Source organism: Rattus norvegicus, chromosome 1 (assembly GCF_021556685.1).
Source record: "Rattus norvegicus strain SHRSP/BbbUtx chromosome 1, alternate assembly SHRSP_T2T, whole genome shotgun sequence".
NCBI classification, from domain to species: domain Eukaryota; kingdom Metazoa; phylum Chordata; class Mammalia; order Rodentia; family Muridae; genus Rattus; species Rattus norvegicus.
Window position 1 is genome coordinate 30,400,510 of NC_141534.1, and position 20,908 is coordinate 30,421,417.

Genomic DNA, 20,908 nt, shown 5'->3' on the forward strand with positions numbered 1-20,908 from the left:
GTGTGGGTCAGAGAAGCCATCAGGGAGACGCTGAGTGTGTTCCCTTCACTGACATGGTGAGTCCCGACCAAAAGACCCCAGAACAAAGCTGTTTGGTAGGACGTCTTCAAAGAGTAGCTAAAGTTAAATGTGATCAATAGGATGTGCATAACAATGTATAAGAAAAGGGCAGGTCATAGGCACACAGATGACCATGTGAGCACCCAGGGGGAAGATAGCATCTGTGGGTTGAGGAGAAGGGCCTCCAGAGCCAGCCACCATGCTTAGCTCTTAGCCTCCAGCCTTCAGCATTGAGACAGTAAACTCTCATCGTTTAAGCCACAGGCTTCTGATTAAAACAGAGACTGAAGGAACACCCATTCAGAGCCTGCCCCACATGTGGCCCATACATATACAGCCACCCAATTAGACAAGATGGATGAAGCAAAGAAGTGCAGGCCGACAGGAGCCGGATGTAGATCTCTCCTGAGAGACACAGCCAGAATACAGCAAATACAGAGGCGAATGCCAGCAGCAAACCACTGAACTGAGAACAGAACCCCCATTGAAGGAATCAGAGAAAGGACTGGAAGAGCTTGAAGGGGCTCGAGACCCCTTATGAACAACAATGTCAAGCAACCAGAGCTTCCAGGGACTAAGCCACTACCCAAAGACTATACATGGACTGACCCTGGACTCTGACCTCATAGGTAGCAATGAATATCCTAGTAAGAGCACCAGTGGAAGGGGAAGCCCTGGGTCCTGCTAAGACTGAACCCCCAGTGAACTAGACTGTTGGGGGGAGGGCGGCAAGGGGGGGAGGGTGAGGAGGGGAACACCCATGAGGAAGGGGAGGGGGGAGGGGGATGTTTGCCCGGAAACCGGGAAAGGGAATAACACTCGAAATGTATATAAGAAATACTCAAGTTAATAAAAAAAAAAAGCCACAGGCTTCTGTAGTATTTGTTCTAGTGGGCCCAGCAGATTAATGCAATTGCTGTAAGACTTCATTGTTTGCTTCTTCGTCTGTGTGTTTCTTAGGAAATAGTGGGTAATATCAAGGGTGGGTTCAAAATTATAAACCCTAGCTCTGAGGGATGTGGATATGAGATTTCAGCAGAGCAGCATTACTGCCAAAGCGGGTAAAGAATGGGCCTAAGATTGTAAATGAGAGAAATTGGATGAAGCTGAGTTAGGGAGGCAGAAGAAGGTCAAAGCCTGTATCTCCCAACCCCCAAGTCATTCCCCAAGGCTGCTGCACCAATAAAAAGGAACAGGTGGTAGACATACCCTGCAGGAGTTGGACATCTTAGCTTACAAACATGGCTTAAAAGGGAGCCATGTACAGATAATGGCCCTCTTTCTAGCTTATGTGTCTGAGGCACATTGGTAATGACCATTTGGCAAGGTATCCTAGAGCCTCCATGCAAGTGAAATGTTCTGCAGCTACTCCAGGGACCCCAGCATCACTCACCACAGTCACCGCGTCATTAAGCAGTGACTCCCCAAAAACAATGATGAACAGGACTTCATTGACATGGACTTCCTCAAACACAGCCAGCACAGCCACCGGGTCCACAGCTGCAATGAGGCTGCCAAATAGCAGGAAATCCAGGAGGCCGATCTTCAGTTCGCCTGCAGGAGATGTAGACTGTGGGACATGGGGTAGCCACCTGGCTCCTTCCCTCCAAATCCCACATCTCCCAGGTCATTGGAAGATCAGAGGCATCAGGAATAAATGCTAGGCACAACTCTTCCCGGGGCTACCCAGTGACAAAGAGCATCTCAGAGGCTGAAGTTCACAGCTAGATGCCCCAGAATATGTAAGATTACAGTTCCTCCATGTGGTGCTTTTTTTTTTTTTTAAGCTGCGGTAGTGCTTAAAGCCAAGGAATGAGCTTTAGAAAGTAAGAGCCTCAGGAAACCAAAGTGCCCCAGGCAGTAGAGGGCACTGGACAGGGTGGTCTTGAACCCCATGTGATTACTAAACTCTGCTGCCTCCAGCCAGTACCAGAGCTCTCTGAAGTCTCCATTTAGAAATGGACCACACACTACACTGCCGCACCATATAAGCCCTGGTTAAGAGTAGCACTATTAGGAGGTGTGGTCTTGTTGGAGAAAGTGTGTCATTGTGTAGGTGGACTCTGAGCGCTCCTGGTGCTCAAGCTTTGCCTAGTGTGGAAGACAGCCTCCTCCTGGCTACCATCTGATCGAGATGTAGAACTCGAAGCTCTTCCAGTACTGTGTCTGCCTAGATGCTGCCATGTTTCCCACCAAGATGATAAAGAGCTGAACTTCTGAAACTGTAAACGAGCCTCAATTAAGTGTTTCTCACTAGGAGTTGCCTTGGTCATGGTGTCTCTTCACAGCAATTGAAACCCTAACTAAGACCAAAGGCTTAGGTGTTCCTGGGAGGGAACCAAGGTTAACTGAAGTAATTGCTATTGTATCTGAGCAGAAACAGCACCAAACTACTCAAGACTTTGAGGTGCTCAAGTCTGTAATTCACTCACGAGGCTAAGAGCATTCAGCTTTTGTCTCCTTCTTCCATGGGGGTTGAACACCACTCTGGCAACTATGATAAGTGTTAGAACAAGTGCCCTTCTGGTCTCTGTGGCCACAAATCTGTTCTGAACATGACACAAAAGCCTTAGCTTACAGATGTCCCAAGGAAGCTAATTAAAGACTGAAACTTTTTACACATAGCAGGCTCTTAAGTAGTCCACAGAGACATTGCCCATGGCCTTGTTTAGCCCATTACTTTGGCTAAACAATGTGACTTGAACTCACCCAGAGGACAATGCTTTGACTTACCCATCAGGCCACTGAGGAAGACACCATAGAGGGACAATCCTGTGGTAGCTGCGTTCCATATAGTGCCAATGACAGCATATAGCAGGATGGTGCCCAGGTTGCCAAAGAAGAGTCGATTGGGCATGAAGTACCCAGCATCCAACACAATAGGGGGCAGCAGGTAGAAGAAGAAGAGTGTGGGTGTGAGTGTGAAGGAGGCGATGTGGTCAGCTGCCCAGACGATGCCGCCCAGCACCAGGCCCAGAACGATGAGCAGAGCACTCTCCGGGACAACACTGGTGACCTTGTGGGACAGATGGAAGACTGTGGGAAGGAAAGAGGATCAGGGAGATCAGGGCCCATAAGGGAACACAATGTCAAAAAAAAAAAAATCTAGAGACAAGGTCCACCAGAGGAATAGGGAGAATCAGGGGGTCAGGACCACCCCCAACAAGAACCCACCCCCCCCCATGAGATCCAGGTGGTCACTGGTTTCCTGCAAACTTGAATATCAGGAAGCCAACTAGTTTCCATCTGGGGTTCTGAAGACCCCCATTGTAGACGTTGCTATCAGCAATTGTCAATCTGTGGGTTGCAATCCCCAAAAGACTATCAAAAACATATGTTCATAGAAGCAGAATTAGAGTTATGAAGTAATAACAAAAATACTTTTTTTGTGGTGGTTGGGGGCCACCACAACATGAGGAACAGTATTAAAGGGCCTCAGCATTAGGAAGGTTGAGATCCATTGCACTAGACAGACCTCTACCTAGATACCTGGGGTAATGATCTTTCTGTTTCCCCAGCCACCCACAGTGAATGGTAGACGAGAGCAATGTTGATAGTGACCAGGTCCCTCTAGAAATGAGTGGTTCCCACCCAAAGCTGGGACACAGAGACAGAGCCAGGGCCAAAAGCTGGATAGAACTCAGCCACACCAAGCCAGTGTCGCTACCTTATGGAATCTCTGTGTTCACACAGGGTGATAAAGTATAGGCACTGGATGACAGAATCTCTCACCCTATGATGACTCCACAAGTGGAGGTTACATAGCAATTGAGAGGAAGTGGCCTAAGTTGGGACATACCCCCCCCACAGGTGGATGCCCTCCAATTTGTCCTGGCAGTTCCTGGTCTGTTCCACTGCAGTTAGCTTTAGGACACCCATGCTCCTTGTATTTCCCCATGACCCCTTTGGGGTCCCAGCCATCTAGGAGAAGCTGCTATTCCAGCAAAGTCTCTAGAAACCCAGGCAGAAACTAGTTGGCTTCCTGATAGTCAAGCTTGCAGGAAACCTTTGACCACCTCCTGAAGCCCCTCAGGTTCCTCAGTCTCCTCAGCCACCACCAACTCTGCTAGGACCTTGACAGGTGCTCAGCTCTGCCCTACAGAGAACAGCCATGGATATTGTGTCTGAGTTGGGCTCAAAAGAAAGGTGATCAGAATTCCTATGCTGAGCCTGATTTTAACACGATTGGAATGCTGACAGACTGGGCTACCTTCTTTGGCTTAAGCGATGTTTTGTACAATCAAATTCATTCAACATTGATGACATCTCTGAAATTTAAAAAATGAGGTGTGCGTTCTCCCCACCCTGCATACCCCCACCAACAAACATCCAAGATCCCTCTCAGGCCAGGGTGGTGGTAATCCACAGAAGTATGATCTCAGAAACAGCATTTCCTGGTGGGGCTAATGATACTGGAGCCTGCAGGATGCTTTTGGACCCACCCTTCTGAACTGGATCGCCTTGACAGGGCTCCCTGGCTGGTTTCTCCACAGGTAATTGCAGGGGTTTAGGGATTAGGTGGGCTCCTCCACCCAAGGGGTGGAGATTGCCACTGTCCTTTTAACCATGATGGTCCTGGGCTGCATACAAATGGTGCCTAGGCCCTTTGCAAGCCTGGAGAGAAGCAAGTGTCAGATCAGATTGGCATCTCACAGTTGTCAACCTTCCAGGATTTCACCAGAAATCATCAGCATAAGAGAGACTTTGTCACGTCATTTGTCACTGCCCATAGTCCCTGTTGACTCTGAGCTCCAGGAAGGGTTTAGTTGGCACAGAGAGATGGGTTATGCTCTGAGGATTGGAGGGACTGCCTGCCTGTGCCCCACAGATGACTTCCCCATCCCAGCACACCATACCAACTTGAATCGAGTTTCTCTTCTTTCCTCTGAGGGTTTCCACTGACCGAAGGTACAGTTAGCTGTGAGGCTCACCCTGTAATACTGAAGGCCTAGCAAGACCACAAACGTGACATAATTTCCAGGCCATCCTGGGTGGCTGGGATAAGTTTGTAAGAGAAGGTACCAATTCAGAATGAGGGAAGCGGCTGAAAGAGGGTTGCCAAGGATACTTTCTTGACTCCTCAAGGCCCTGCACAGGGTTATTTGTACCAGGGCCACCAGAAAATATCTGGAAGGTTTGGTGTTGATGGGGTTTACAATACATTTTTCTCATAGATGCTGTCTCTACTCCAGGAGAGACCATGATGTGGATGAGAAGATACTAAATATTGGTTACCCAAAGGGAGCTGAGGACAATTATGTATGGCATTACCGGCTGCACCCAGAAAACTTGCATCCTTGCCCTGAACCTTATGGCCACGGGCACGGGCAGTCCAAGAATCACAGAATGTCAAGTTGGCACCCAACTTAAGACCCCAGACTCAACAGATTCTAAACAATCCTAGGGCTCTGCATTTTTAGACCCAAGGGACTTGTGCTGAGTTCTTGTGGACCCTGGGAGGGCTGTTATGCCACAGGAAGTCTAGGAATCCAAGCCTTGGCATCCCACTTCCCTGAGTCAAGAGAAGATTCCCACTTCCCACTCTTCCCAATGACTATAAACAATTGAGTTCGACTACAAACACTGTGTTCAGAAACGTCTGAAGCCCTTGAGTCCCCAAAGATTTACAGCAATTGTTCCATGACTGTAGCACCTATATGTGTTCTGTTTGTGATTCAGCTTCTTTCTAAAGGATAGGAGCCATGCCTTACCTTGTCTCTATCCTCCAGTCCCACAAGACCCATGTGCCAGGTTCCCAGAAGCTATGTGGCAGCCACAGAGTCCATGTGCATATCTGGCCTTTCTCCACACCCTGAGATGACTCCATTTGGGGGGGGGTTCATTTATGCCATGCCCTGTGCAGAGTCTCAGTCTGAAAGCTGGTGCCCTGTGCCCTTTGGGTCTCTGGAGTGTGGGTTGCTTTGAAGAGCCATGAAAAAGGACCAGAAAAACCTCTGAGCTTTGACCACACCCAAGCTGTGAGGTTGCTTTTTGCTCAGGACTTTGGTCTTTTCCTACACCCTTTCTCTATAGCAGAGACCAAAATACCTCATCTCCGTGGAGTTCCCTTTGACAGTCAAGACTAGGGAAGGTACAAGAACCATTCTTATCTCTGGAACAACAAGGCAAGTCTGCCCTTTAGACACTATCAGCTAATCCCTTCTGTGTGGTTGTTGGTGACTATAAGATCTCAACAACTGGACTCTACATTCATGGTAAACAGGCTAGCTTCCAATCAGCTGCTCTTCCTCAGAAGCAGACCCTGAAAACCCCAGGAAAATGACCTCTTCATTTTCTCAGAATATTCTCTCTGTGTGGTGTGGACAGGATGAAGACTGCCTCTGTCCTTTGTCATCTTTGTAATAGGACCAACCTTGAACATACACTCCACACATGAAGAAGCCAGAAGAGTGAAGGACTACATATTCTTAGGTCTGAAGTGTCCCCTGGAAAAGTGTCGCTGCCCCCTGCACACCTCATAGTCTAATATCTCACAGAGGACTGATCCCCACTTTCTTCTTACTGTTTGTGGGTGCTGGCCATCTTTTCATTCTTACAGTACTTCTGATCTTGTCTGTGAGATGCCATTTACAGAATTCGATAGCTTCACCACTGGGGTGTTAATCCTTGTCATAAACTGAGCTATAAAGTTCTGATTCATTCTTTGACTGCCCACAGCCATCCTTGATTGGCCACAGCATGCCAATGTAGGCCTTATGAGTCCTGGTCCTACCAAGGCTTGTCTTGATATGTTCTGGGTAATCTATTCCCAGAATATTGAGCGGACATTGCCCCTTGTGCTTCAGGAAGGGCTCAGGCAAGCCTGCTGTGATTATTTTATTTTTAATACCACAAGTTTGCTGTAAAAGGCACATTTCATCCTTAAAATGACCTGAGGACAGATACTAACACGAATGTCCCGTGAATTCCTGTGCTTTTTGTTCCTTCTATTTCCGGGGGGGGGGGCTTCCTAAACTCCCACGCAGGTGGCTGATTCTGCATGCTAAAGTTCCCCATGGCCTGGTATAGTGGAGATACTCGCAGTGTTTCTGCAAATGGTCTGAAATGGAGCAGCAGGCACCATACTTGGCCTATCCTAGGTTTCCTCTGTACGCTTCTCCCTCTGATCATCTTACTCTCATTGTTAAGTCTCAAGCCTTCCCTCTTGTAGGAAGCTCTCACAGCTTCTTGCTGTTCTTATTTATTTCTCAGTGCTGATGTTGGAGAGCTCATGCACCATTTTCAAAGCTCTGAAAATCCTGTCCAGGTTACCACATCTCAATGAACCCTAGACTTTGTAATCTGCACTCTGCCCCTGTACCTCTTGTGAATCTGGAGCTTTGTTCATCTCTCCTGGGTCTGGACCCTTTTCTGGTTCATGGTGTCACTAGTTGCCCTTGAGCAATCTCTGTGCACTGTGTTACTGCCTGACTTGAACAGCTTTCCCAGTGACCTCAGTTACCTCTTTTAGGGCCTGAGTGTTCTTCTGGGCTGGATGCCTCCCCTACTCCCCAGTCTTTGGTAGCTGGGAGTTTTGCTATGACCATAGGGAGAAACCACAGAGAGACCTGGTCCTGAGCCTCAGTGTCTCTGGGTTGGCAATCGACCATTTCTTATAGGCTTGGATCATTCTCACTCAATGAGGGAGCACCTGTTGGATTGGGGTTCACAGGGCCCACTTGGCACAGCCTAGAGCAGCCTAGTTAGTCTACGCTGGCTCTTGTGTGTCCCTATGACTAACCCCTGAGCAGCAATCTGCATTGTAATTAGCTACTTAAGCTAGAGGTTCAATTGGCTTTAAGTAGCAATTTGTTAGTAGCTCAACAATTAGAGCATAATGGGCATTCCATAAAGCAGTGCGCCAGCTGCTGTAGAGCGGTCCTACAGCAAGTAGTCCCTGCTTCCTGCTGCTGGAAGGGTGAAGACCTGAAGTTGGCCACACAGGTCTGATATGTGTCAGGAGACACTCACGCACAGGAATGGCCCAGGCATGAGTTATGGTGAGTCTGGGCCAGCTTCTTCCAAGGTGCTAAGTGACTTCTGCTGTGCTTTTTCTGCTTTAGGGATGGCAATATAGCTTGTGGTTACTGTGGTGAAATGTACACTGTGCACCAGGCCTTTCTTCCTTCCTGTACCTTCTGTCCATCCACCATCGGGTACACCCCTCCCATCTGATGCTGCCCCCACATCGTGGCTTGAGGCAGCCAGGCAGGAGGACCTGGTAGAGTCTAAGGAGGAGGTGTCAGTGGCTCCCCACAATGGTCTTCATCTATGTGTGACTGGTTCTTAAGTTGCCTGAAGCCCAGCCTTGGGGACATGGAGATGTTGGTGGAGCACAGAAGGAGAATTTCTTCCCCACGGTGGACTGATGACTCCCAGCCCACACACCTGCAGAGGACAGGAGCTGGGTGGCTGTGACATGAGCAGACCTGTATTGTGGCCTTCCACACTGAAATTCTCAGACCCACTAGTCTGTTAGGGAAAGTGTGGCTGATAGGCGACAAAAGCTGCACTGGGATTTACCTCCTAAACATCCCCAAAGGCTGTAACATGAAAGCCTGGCTCCCAGGGTGGTGCTGCTGTAGAAGGTAGAGGTAGGGAGAGTCCTAGATGGTTAGATTATCTGGCCTTGGGGGAGTTTATGCCATCCTTCTCTCCTTAGCGTTTTTCTTTCTTTTTAAAGATGTAATATTTTAGGTGCATGTGTACACCTGCATGTGTTTTAACCCATAGAGGCTAGAAGGTACCAGATGCCCTGGAACTGACGTTACAGGACTTGGCAAGCCACCTGATGTGGGAGCTGGAAATGGAATTTGAGTCCTCTAAAAGAGCAGAAGTACTGCTCACCCCTAAGCCATTTCTCTAGCCCCTCCTTTGTTTCTTCATGCCCCTAGCCATGAGGTTAGGGGTTTTGCTTGACCACATGATCCTGTCATAATGTGTTGCCATGATCTGGAACCTCCAAAGCCACAAACGTAAATAAGTTTTTTTTTTTTTATCCTTGTAAGTTGATCATCTCAGGCATTTGTTATAATGATGGGAAGCTGACCAGAACAGCAGCAGAGTGTCTGAGAGAACAAACTCCTTGCTGCACATACTGTCCCGGGGCAGACAATGCTCCAGAATCTATTAAAACGTGTTCTGCTGGGGTTTGGCTTAGTCCTGTAACTTCCAAAGCCAAAACCAAGGCAAACTTCATGGAAACGAGAGCCAATAACAGCAGAAAACAGGGAGAGGGTCTCTTTAGAGAACAAATCAAATATTCTAGGAACTAGGAAACCAGTGTGGACAGAGGAGGGCCCTGATCCTCTGTGTCAGTTGAGGATACTCTAGAGGGCATGTGTGATAGGACAGCCAAGCCCACAGGTAACTTATTGCCGAGGCTCACAGTCAAGGCTAATTAAGCACAAAATGGTACAACCATCTGATGGTGACAACAGACAGCAAATGCTTTAGTTATAATTACAAACTCTCCGACTGAAGTAAAAGGTCCAAGCGTCCATAAGCAGACACTTTGGGACTAGGCACCAGAAAGGGCGGACACTTCCCAGGCAGACACCAGCTGACCCTGACCCCTTCATACCATGGGAATGCATCTGGGGACAGGCCTTGGCCAGGCCCACAGTCAGCCCCACTGCCAAGGATCTTTCAAGGTGACAGGCAGATTTAGCTGAGTCCTTGCAAATGCAGCAGCACAGTAAATCCCTTGGTTTTACTTTAACAGGTACAAGCCTTGGAGAATTAAACTCTGCCTAACAGAGCAACTGGACCGAGCAGCGAAAACCTGCCCAGAGGAAAGAAAGGAAACGCCTGATACACAGTCCCCCTCTGTGTGCAGCAGAGCAGGTCAGGGCCAGACATGAGCTCACACATGCATGTGCAGTTTCTTGTGGTCATATGGACACGCAGAGACAAACATATAGATGGCATAAGCACACTCACATATCAGACACTTGTGGGCACAAAAAGATCCTCAAGCCTGTAGAGCCAGTGTCCAGCCCAGCAACCTCGCTTACACACGGAAGACTCTATTGTTGTGACCTCAATATTACTTCTGTTCTTAGCTGTGCCCACTGGGCACTTTGCAGAAATTTGAGTAAGTATGTCAGGTATAGATCCAGGGCAAGAGGTAAAGATATTTATAGTCTACCTAGAGTCTAACCAATTCTTTCTCCTCCCTACATCCCACTAGGCAAGCACTTGGAAATTCACACTGGTCAAGGTGGACCTGGTTTCTCCTGTTGTAAGCAGGGAGCCCCTCTATGAGCCAGGGCTTCTTGGGGACTGAATAACTTGGGAAACAACATTCTTGAGACTAACTCTGCTGCTTACAAATGCCAAGGAAACATTGTTCATTTATAAACACCCAGGTCTCCTTAGACCGAGGGATGGCTTCAGAGCCTTTCATGTGTTTGTGGTTTCTCATTGGCTACCAACTACGTAAGTTACTCTTTTGGCTTATTTGATACCCTCATTACCATACAGCTCTGTTTCACATCTACTCATACTAATATTTTTGTGGACAGTTGCTCAGATAGGCTGGAGTGCAGCTCCTTGATGACCTGCTTTCCGTGCTCACTCCATTGCCCCAACATGGCAGGCACCTACCATGTGGCAGTTGTTTCTGGTGGTATTAGGCACAAATGTGTGCCTGCTTCGACGTCATGCTACCCCTGAAGTTCATCACTAACAAAGTATAAGCTTCCAGGTCTTTTTTTATGATTTCACAATTGACTGTAACTTGAAACTTGAGAGAAGGATTTGAATAATCAGATCTAATGATTGGGTATTGAAACAGTTTTCAATTCACCCACAAGTAACAGTTACAAACTCTGAGTGGAATATGCAAAAAACTGACTAAAACTGGGGGGTTATTCAAACTTAAGAAGGGAACAGCCTGGAGACTTCTCCACCATCCTCAATCCTAAGCACAGGTCCTAGCTATGAGCAGTCAAACAAACCCACCAAAGACCTTTGGGCCACTGGCTAGAAAGCAGGAAACAGAGATCCAAGCAGCTACTAAACAGAAAGCAGCAAATCTCAGTTAGGAAAGAGCCAGAGATGGGATCCCCATATTCTCTGTGAGAAATGTTAACCTTCAGCCAGTTCCTGTAATTTCCTGTGAATCACACAGGAGTACGGTGGGTCCCGTGCTGTCAACTAGAGCTAAAAGAACAGAATAAATGCCTGTCATGATAGGAACAGAGAGTACTTGGAGTTTCAGTCCACACAAAGGTCAATTGCCTAGTAAGACCATCACCTCAGAAATCAGTTATCTCTAGAGGAACATAGTAGCACACAGTTTCTGCAGGATATAAATCACAATGTCTTCAACGCAGTTCAAAATCACTAGAAATGAAGAAGTAGGAAAGTAGGACCAATCACAGAACAACTGATGAGGACCACAAAATGATACAGATCAAAATGCTGGAACTATCAAATAAATACTTTAACATAGCTGCTAAAACTACAAGAAAATATAATTGTTAATTGAAAAAGATGACCAGTCTAGGAATTGGACTAAGACATAGGTTAGCAGTTTTTCTCTGAAAGTATAGTAATACCACAAGATTTATGGGATATACAGTTGATTAGCTCTGCAAAACACTGAATACAGAATACAGAAACAAAACGTCAAAGGCTGCGAAGATTTGTCCTAATAAAACTTTATATAAATAAACAGGTGTCTGGTCCATGGGCCACAGTTCCTTGACCCATAAAATATGTTATCAAAAACAGGCAGTGGTGGCATACACCTTTAATCCCAGCATTCGGGAGGTGGAGGCAATCAAGTCTGGTTGACAGATCAAGTTCTAGGACAGCCAAGGTTACACAGAAAAACCCTGCCTTACAAAACAAACAAACAAAAAATTCAAATGGAAATTCTGGAGTTGAGGAACGCAACATCTGAAGTAAAAATTTAGACTGACTTCACAGCAGAGACACGCACAAGAGTTAGCACCAGGAGAAATGCACAATCCGAGGCACAAAGAGAAAATCCAACTTTTTAAAGTGAGGAAGATGCTAAAAAAAAAAAAAAACAAAACTTCAATGTATGTGTGTAGTCGGGGCTCTAAAATGAGGGGGAAAGTAATCAACCAGAGAGTTTTGAAGAATATAGGAGCAGAAAATGACTCCACTAGGTGGGAGACACACTTACAGAGTTCAGAAATTCTGCCAACTTCCAGCAGTAAGTTTTTAAAAATTACACCCTATAGCATCATTAAATTCAAATAGTTAAAAAACAAAACTGAGAAAAGTCTTCAATATGAATAACTGTTTTTCCCTATCAAAGGACAGGAAAGGGTTTGTTGTAAGTCTGTCAATGCTTGGCCTCTCTTGTCTCACAGACCATCTGTCCTCAGGGGCTGGTGTTCTGACAGGGGCCTAGAGCCTGACTCTGTTAAATGTTTCATATGTCCTCAGGACCACACTGTTAAAATCATGCTTTTGCAGCAGATGCATGATTGGTATCCTACCTGATCTCAAATGCTCAGCAATTCTGTTTTCCCTTTGGTTTATCAACAACCACGTAGAGCTGTGTCAAGGCTGCAGATGAGCAGGACAAAGTCCCCTTGCTACTTGAAGGGAAGGTCATTGCCAGCACATCCTGCAGTGGCCAGACCTCTGACACGATCAGCCTTCACACAAGGTGCACCCATATCTCCATGATACTGCAGAAATATTTTTTTATACCCTGAACAGTGGGTATTTCAGGAAGGCTTAGGGCTGGCAGGGATAGTGATAGGCACACAGGTGTCATCTGAGGGCAGAGGCAACACCCAGGAAATATCTTTCTACTGTCTTGGTTTCTCTTCCAACACTTGAGCAAATGGTTATCAGGGAGGACCTAAGGAGCTGGACTAGGGTGGACTAGCCTGTGGACCACTAGGGAGTCTATTGTAGAAAAGTGGGGCTGTAGCCTCTTAATGTAGCTTCACTGTGCTATGCACCCACAGAGTAGGCACTTGCAGAGGCTCCCTGTGGCCTCCACAACTGCAGTCTCTGTCCTCATTCACACTGTAACAGGCCCTCCCTGAGGCCATAGTCCCCCAGGAGATCCCTGGTATTTATCATGATGGGCTGAGAGGGCACTGAAGGAATTCCAGGCTCCCAAGTAGGAACTCTGAGCAAGCCTGGCTTTCTGAAGCAGGTTTTTCGGGGGCCGCAGGCACCTGGACTCCAATCCTTAGTGCTGACCAGGTTACAGATTTTAAATGTAGAGACAGGAAGGCAAGGGGAAGAATCAGTCATCTCCTAGCCATGAAACAAGACATGGCCAGAATGACTTTTTCCCATGTCTCTTAAGCCTAGAGCAGGCCCCTCAGAGAGGTCCCTAACCTTCTTTTCACCCTGATCTCCAAACCTGTCCCACCTGTCCCAGAACCAGACAAACTCTGGGTTATCTGACCATCAGCTCCCTAAGGGCAGAACTGACTGACAGGGTGCCTGGTAGGGATCTTGGATAGAGAATGTAATTCAAGGTCCTTTTATAGCGTGACACTCAGTCCAGGGCCTTCAAGTTTAAAAGGGAATCCCATTGCAGGCTGTAAATTATGGGTAAGCAATGGGCAGAACACGTCAATATTCGGCAGTACCAGGGGGTAGCTGTGGACAGTGGCACAGAGACGAGGTAACTGGGCCCAGATATGATGGCTGCAGCCATTATACATGAGGATTGGGGGAGCAAAGTTCACATCAGAGCCAACAACAGGTGGTCTGTCACCACCCAGGGCTTCCCCAAAGCATGAAAAATGCCAGAGGCCAGACAAGCCAGGGCTACCTCCTTTTCATGGCTTTGAACTTGAAGAACAGCATCACAGGAAACTACTGCTAAGAGGAGCAGTGGCCTAAAGGTCAAAAGGTCAAATTGATGTAAAATTCACTAAAGCAAAGGTTCTCACATAGGACAGGGCATGGAACAGGTGGATGCTCCAAGAACTCCAAAGAGTTTACGAGTGTAATTCTGCTTAATCTTGCCCACCTTCATACCTTCGTGTGAAAAATTCCAACAAGGCATTTTCTCCGAGGACTTCTTTTGTGCAGATAAACTGTATGGCAGTGTCCCAAGGCTCCTGTTCATTGGGCCTGTGCCCACTCACATGGTTACTACCACCTGAGAGCTCCCAACTTTTCTCCAAAGCCAGGACTTTGTCACCATTTACTTCCTGGACACAAAGCAGGAGTTCATCAGGACTAGTGAGCTTTGTCGTCCATATATCACAGGCAGATGATAAGTTGGAACTCCAAAGATTAAAAAAAAAAGCCATAAAAAGTGTCCCAGAAGCACGGGCCCTCAGTGAAGGCAGGGTTTGGAGACACAGGGCATTGGTATGTGAAAATGCGATGGGTTCGTGCCAGGCCTCGTGCCAACAGCCCATCCTTCAGCTACTTGCTCCTCTGAGGCAGATGGTTCAGAGCCCAGAAGGGCCCCGAGGGCCCCCACCAACACCTACCTCCCTGGGGCAAGGTGCCCCCGCAAGGTACAAACAGCCTCTATCTGTGGAGCCAGGAGGGCATGGTTCCTGCACACCCGAGGGCTCTCTGTTCCCAGGACTCGTTGGTTCACTTTCTAACCAGGCAGTTTTATCTTTAGTCTTCATTTCCTGGTGTGTGATGACAATCTCATCCCTTCTGGATGTTGTGAAGATGAAAACCGGATCCCCAGGGAGCAGACGCATTGCTTTATTCTCGATCCCAAAGAAACAAACGGGCAGAGGGCTTCTGTATTGTCTTTATCTCCAAAGTGTGAGCCAAAAAGAAGCAGGGAACTAGAGACCCTAGGATTCCTATCTCTCCACAGATACCACAGTACTCCTGTCCCAGGTTCCAACGAGGTTTTGTATCCCCAGAACATGGCTCAGTTCAAGAACTAGCTGAGGATCTCAGAGAACAGCAAGAGATGCATACTCAGCCAGTAAGAGGCTAGGCTTGTAGGAAACGTCAGACACTAGTACTCTGAGGAAAGAAGTGTGCCCTCAAAAAGGAGGTTTACGCAGGGACTCAGCACTTCTTGGGGTGGGTGTGGGGGTACAGGTCTGTAATCCCAGCATGTGGTGGGAAAGCAGGCAGAAGGATCATCAAAGAAAAAGAAAGAGAAGGAAGATAAATAGGAAAAGGGGAAAGAGACCTCTTAGATGTTAACAGCCGGCTGGAAAGGAAGATGGCTCAGCGGTAAAGAGCACTGACTGCTCTTCCAGAGGTCCTGAGTTCAATTCCCAGCATCCACATGGTGGCTCACATCCATCTGTAATGGGGTCTGATGCCCTCTTCTGGTGTGTCTGAAGACCAGCTACAGTATACTCATGTATACAAAATAAATAAGTCTTTTTAAAAAAAAAGTTAACAGCACAAGAACAGTAATTTCAAAAATTAGCAGAAGAGCTGAAAGATGAAATTCTGTCAGAAAATAGAAGAAATAAAATACGTATGTTGACGAGCCATGCTTCTAGACTGAATGGCAGGAAACAGATGAGTCATGGGGAAATAGACCTGTTGTGAAGATATGGTTTTAAACAGAATTGGTCCTATATTATGGGGAGGAATCCCTGTACAAAGATGGCTGAAAATGGCTTCCAAGATCAGAAATTAACCATGAAAGAAGCCAATATCTCAAACTCTAGACACAAAAAAACTTACATCCTACCCCTGTCCCCAGAGTGACCAAGTCATAACACATCAATGACCACCGGGTTCCTCCCTAACCCTGGCACTGTGGTCCCGACCCTCAGAAGGCTAAGGGAAAGCTTCTGAAGAAAATGCTTTAATGAGAGGAACCACAGGACAGAAGCAGAGGATGCAAAGATAGCCCAAACCAACAGAGACTGCGTCAGGGGATCGGGCGAAGCTGGACAAGGAGACTCTGAATCCCTCAAGAAGAAAACAAGAGAACCTCAGACCTCAAACAACACAGCAGCATACGGCTTAAGCAAAAGTTCCTTGATGAGCACCAGAAAAGGATGCCAAAAAGCACTGGCAAGATGATCAGCAGGCAAGAGCACGTGCCACAAAGCCAAGTGACCTGATTTGATACTTGGGACCCACATGGCAGAAGAATACGAACTCCTGAACGTGGTCCTCTGGTCACCATACACATACTATGGCCTGAGCACATGAGCTTGCACACGTGTAGTGGGTTGGCTTGATGCTGCTTGTATTCTAACGCTAATATTGGGAACCCAAGATCCGGTTGTCCCAGACATGAGAGAGTCTGCATAGTCCCAAATGACACTGTGTGACCTTGCTCCCAAGTTATTTTTGATTGGTCAATAAAGATGCCGACAGCTAGGGAGAGAAGACATAGGCAGGGTTAAGGATTCCTAGGCTTTGGATTGGAGGAGAATGACAAAGAGTGAAGAGTTGAAGGACAAGGGAGAAGCTACCATGGGTTCGGTGAGTCATGAAAATGTGGCCCTGAGTACTGGCCAATTGGAGTTGAGTAACCCCAATGAAATACAGTAAGTAATAACTCAGGGTTATCGATAGGAAGGTAGATAGCATAGAGGGTAGATATGTGCCCAACTCTGCTGCTGATTAAGGCTTATTGTAAATAATAAAGGTTGTGTGTCTTTTACGCAGGAATTGAATGGTCAAGGTAGGGTAGAAACCGTGGGTTGGTGTTAAAAATTTCTACAATACACACACACACACACACACACACACACACACACACACAAATAAAATTGTATCAATAACAAAAAAGTGCTCTAATAACTTCAGGCAAAACAGAAAACTACATGGGCAGTGGAGAAGCAATTGTTTATGTCACATGGTGCTGTGGAGAATTTTGCAGTTACAGTAATTACAACCCTGGAATGTCATGGCAGACAGCAGACCCAAGAGCACAGTATGAGTTGGGCAGCAGGACAATATTCCAAAATCAACCTAGATAGGAGGACAGTTGAACATGACACTCTGTCCTCTGAGCTTACTTAGTCATCTTGGTCAGTAGGGACAAGGAAATAGTGGCCGAGACTGCCTCTTTCCAAACAGTCCTAGAACTGCTGGAGTCTCAGTGCTGACAACCAAAAGAGAGAAAGATAATATAACTGCTGGGCTGGCCGCCCTGTGCTAGCTGAAGAAAGTTTGCAGAATGCAGTGTGTTTACTCAGTGACTCTGGGCCCTCTCCTACACTGAGGACACATGCAGCACAATGAAGACCCAAGCAGCTATGAGTTGAAGGATCAGCTTTCTGATGGGACCCAGAAAGACACAAGGCAAGCAGAGCAAACATGTAGAGCAGAGTACAGAAGGCCCCACGGGGAAGAGGTATACAAGAGGTTCCATATGTAGAGCATGCCCCTCCTCTGGTAACTACCACCTACGGTTCCCACCATCCTGTATCTGTGTTGTACATCTGTGACTGTCACCTGTCACCCCAGATCTGATGTATTTCTCGGCCAGATTCTCTTCTCATAACTCTGGAACTTCTAATCTCATGGACTCACATCAAAATTTCTTCCCAGAAAGGAATTTCATTCATTCACTTATTCACGTGTGGTGCTTTGGCCACAATAAATGAAATCACCTAACACACAGCAGAGTCACAGGCCACAGCCAAGTCTCACAGCCTTGTTTGTTGATATCAAGAGAGTCAGTCACGGATGACATGATTGTCAATGTAGAAGGTCCAAAAAAGGAAAAAGACCCACAAGATGTCTGGCACTGATGAGTGACTGCGGCAAGGTTACAGACCGCAACACTCACACGCAAAGCTCACTACACGCCAGCAAAAGAGCTGTAGCACTTGAAATTGAAAACATCTTCTATAAACCTTAGCACAAAACTGTTGCACAAATCACCCTCCCCCAAAGTGACAAGATATGCATTATAAAGGCCATAAACTTTAAAGGAAGGAATCACATAACAATAAATTAGGATTCTCCATGTTTATGGATGATAAGTCTGAGTCTTGTCAAAATGTTGGTTCTCCCCACTTGACTGTGGATGCAAGCATCCTGGTCTACACTTCATTTGGAGAGGCAGAAGCCGAGGAATAGATGCTCTGTGGTGCAGTTGGGCTTTTGGAACTGCCCAGCGCTCGGACAGCACACAGATCACTGCCAATGAGTGAGAGAGAGAGGCCTGAAAATACAGCATGAGCAGAGAAGCATAGAGGTCCAACAGAGACAGATTATTTTCCAACAAATAGTACTAAAATAATTGGACATATAGATGCTAAAGTATGAATCTAGACACAGATCCTACAACCTTTAAAAAAAATCCCACAAAACAACTAGCTAAATGGACTAAAGACATAAAAGTAAAAACAACTTCTAAAAAGAATATAACACGGGGAAAAGTCTAGATTATTTCAGGTTTAATAATGAATCTTTAGATAGAATACCTGAAGTATGAAACATAAAATAAAAAAATGGGTAAGTTGGACTTTATTAAATTTAAAACTTTGGAAAGCTAAGGATGTCAGTCATTGAAGAAACACTTGCTTAGCATGCATAAAACCTTGAGTGCAATCCCTCAGCACCGCCCCCAAATTTATTAATTAAAATCTTTGGAGACAGTCTGTAGCTGTTCATCTGACAAAAAAATTATTATCTAGAATATATAAAAATTAAACGCCAGAAGGAAAGTGGTACACATGGGCAATAAATATTGACACCTGAATAATGTTCAGCCTCCTCACTCATCACATAAGCACAACTGAACCACACTGACATTCCTGTCGGTATGGTAATCAAGAAAAGAAGCAACGAACACTGCAGAACATGGGGGAAGGAGAAACCCTTATACACCAGTATATCTTATATACCAGTGGGAATGTAAACTAGGCAGTTACAAAAACTGTGGTGTATAAGCAAATGAAGTTTCGTTCATTAAGCACAAAATTACATCACTTGGAAAAAACAGAGATAGAAGCAGAAATCCTCGGGTCAAACAAAATAAGCCAGACAGAGGGAGATGAGCACAGCATGTGCTTCTCTAACATGTGCTGTGATGCTCAATCTTGATGGCCACCTTAATGGAGTTTAGAATTACTGAGGAGGCAAACCTCTCTCTCTCTCTCTCTCTCTCTCTCTCTCTCTCTCTCTCTCTCTCTTTCTCTGTCTCTCTGTCTCTCTCTCTCTGTCTCTGTTTCTGTCTCTCTCTGTCTCTGTCTCTCTGTCTGTCTCTGTCTCTCTCTCTCTGTCTCTCTCTCTCTGTCTCTCTCTGTCTCTGTCTCTCTGTCTCTGTCTCTCTCTCTGTCTCTCTCTCTGTCTCTCTCTCTGTCTCTCTCTCTGTCTCTCTCTCTCTGTCTCTCTCTCTCTGTCTCTCTCTCTCTGTCTCTCTCTCTCTCTGTCTCTGTTTCTGTCTCTCTCTGTTTCTCTCTCTCTGTCTCTCTCTGTCTCTCTCTCTCTGTCTCTCTCTCTCTGTCTCTCTCTCTGTCTCTCTCTCTGTCTCTCTCTCTGTCTCTCTCTGTCTCTCTCTGTCTCTGTCTCTCTCTGTCTCTGTCTCTCTCTCTGTCTCTCTCTCTCTGTCTCTCTGTGTGTGTCTCCCTCTCCCTCTCCCTCTCCCACTCTGTATGTCTGGGAGGGTCTTTCTAGAGAGGTTTAGCCATGGTAGAAAGACCCACCCCAGATGTGTGCAGCACCACCTCCAAGGGTTGAAGAAAGTGGGCTGAGCTTCCCAACTGAGGACGCAGTGGGGCCCGCTGCCTCACACAGCCATTGCCATGCCTTGCCTACTGTGGTCGAGTGCACCTTCAAACTGTGAACCAGAACAAACCCTTCTTCAAGTTGTTTTTGGTTTTGTTTTGAGGTATTTTGTAACAACAATGTGAGAAGCAACACATACAGATTCTAGAACATTTTTATGATGCGGAAGGAAGGTCAGTAAGAAGGGGAAGATTAGCAGAAGCTTGGGGGTGGGTGGGGAATAAAAGAGAGGGCAATGGGGTTGGGGATTTAGCTCAGTGGTAGAGCGCCTGCCTAGCAGGCGCAAGGCCCTGGGTTCGGTCCCCAGCTCTGAAAAAAAAAAAAAAAAAGAGAGAGGGCAATTGGGAGTGGGTAAGTTATCTGAAACTCAGAGAATTAAAATCTCTTGTTTTAAAGAGACAGGGTCTCACGACCTGTAGCTCAGGCTGGCCTCAACCTCATCACCTTCTTGCTTCAGGCACCCAAGTGCTAGGATTACAGTCATGTAGCACAGCTTCCAGCTAAAAGGAAATACTTTTGTCCTGAGAAAGATGCTATAAAAAGTTAGCAGACTGGAAGAAAATAACTGTAAAACACACATATGATAACGGCTTCTCTCTGAAGTACAAAAAGAACTCTTTAAAATTGATTCGAAAACAAAGAACTCAATTAAAAGCGAGTCAGCTGTCAAATCATAAACTTTATCAGATACGCACAAATGTCAATGAAAGCATATGAGGAGATATTTCTCCTGGAATGAGGAGAAAAAAAGATGGACGGTCTGGAGGGATGAGAGAAGGGGTACGGTGTAACACTGGCTTCCGGACATGACTACCACACTCAGGAACTGAGGACAGCTGTGATCGCCTGTGTAAGACCTGCACAAGGAAAACCTATCAGCATTCCAACTGAAGGGGACAGGGGCTCCTGAGGACCCATCTACTAACTGAGGACCAACTGGCAATTGGTGGCCGCTGGGGGAAAAGAAGGCATGTTTCTTCAAGTGTTTGGCCACCAGTCAACTGGCCAGGATCTCATGGATGTTCTACCACGAGCTTGCAGGCAGCACTATCTGGATCTTATTTTTTAAAAGGAAATAAAGGTGGAAAGGGAGGTTTTAGAGCAGTGTGGGCGAATGGGAGGGACGATTCAAGTTGAATACAATCAAGATACACTATAGACGTGTATGAGATTGTCAAAAAAATAAGAAAAAAAT

At 46.4% G+C, this 20,908-nt stretch overlaps 1 protein-coding gene across 3 annotated transcripts in view; it reads right to left on the reverse strand.

The window, feature by feature from the left end:
• Positions 1 to 20,908, reverse strand: part of Slc9a3 (solute carrier family 9 member A3) — a 42,869-nt gene that overhangs the window by 13,027 nt on the left and 8,934 nt on the right. For all 3 annotated transcript variants that reach the window (XM_087620471.1, NM_012654.3, NM_001414040.1), the window contains 2 exon segments: positions 2,794 to 3,096; positions 1,454 to 1,614 (listed from right to left, as the gene is read on the reverse strand). In XM_087620471.1, coding sequence (XP_087476597.1) covers positions 1,454 to 1,614; positions 2,794 to 3,096 — 464 coding nt within the window.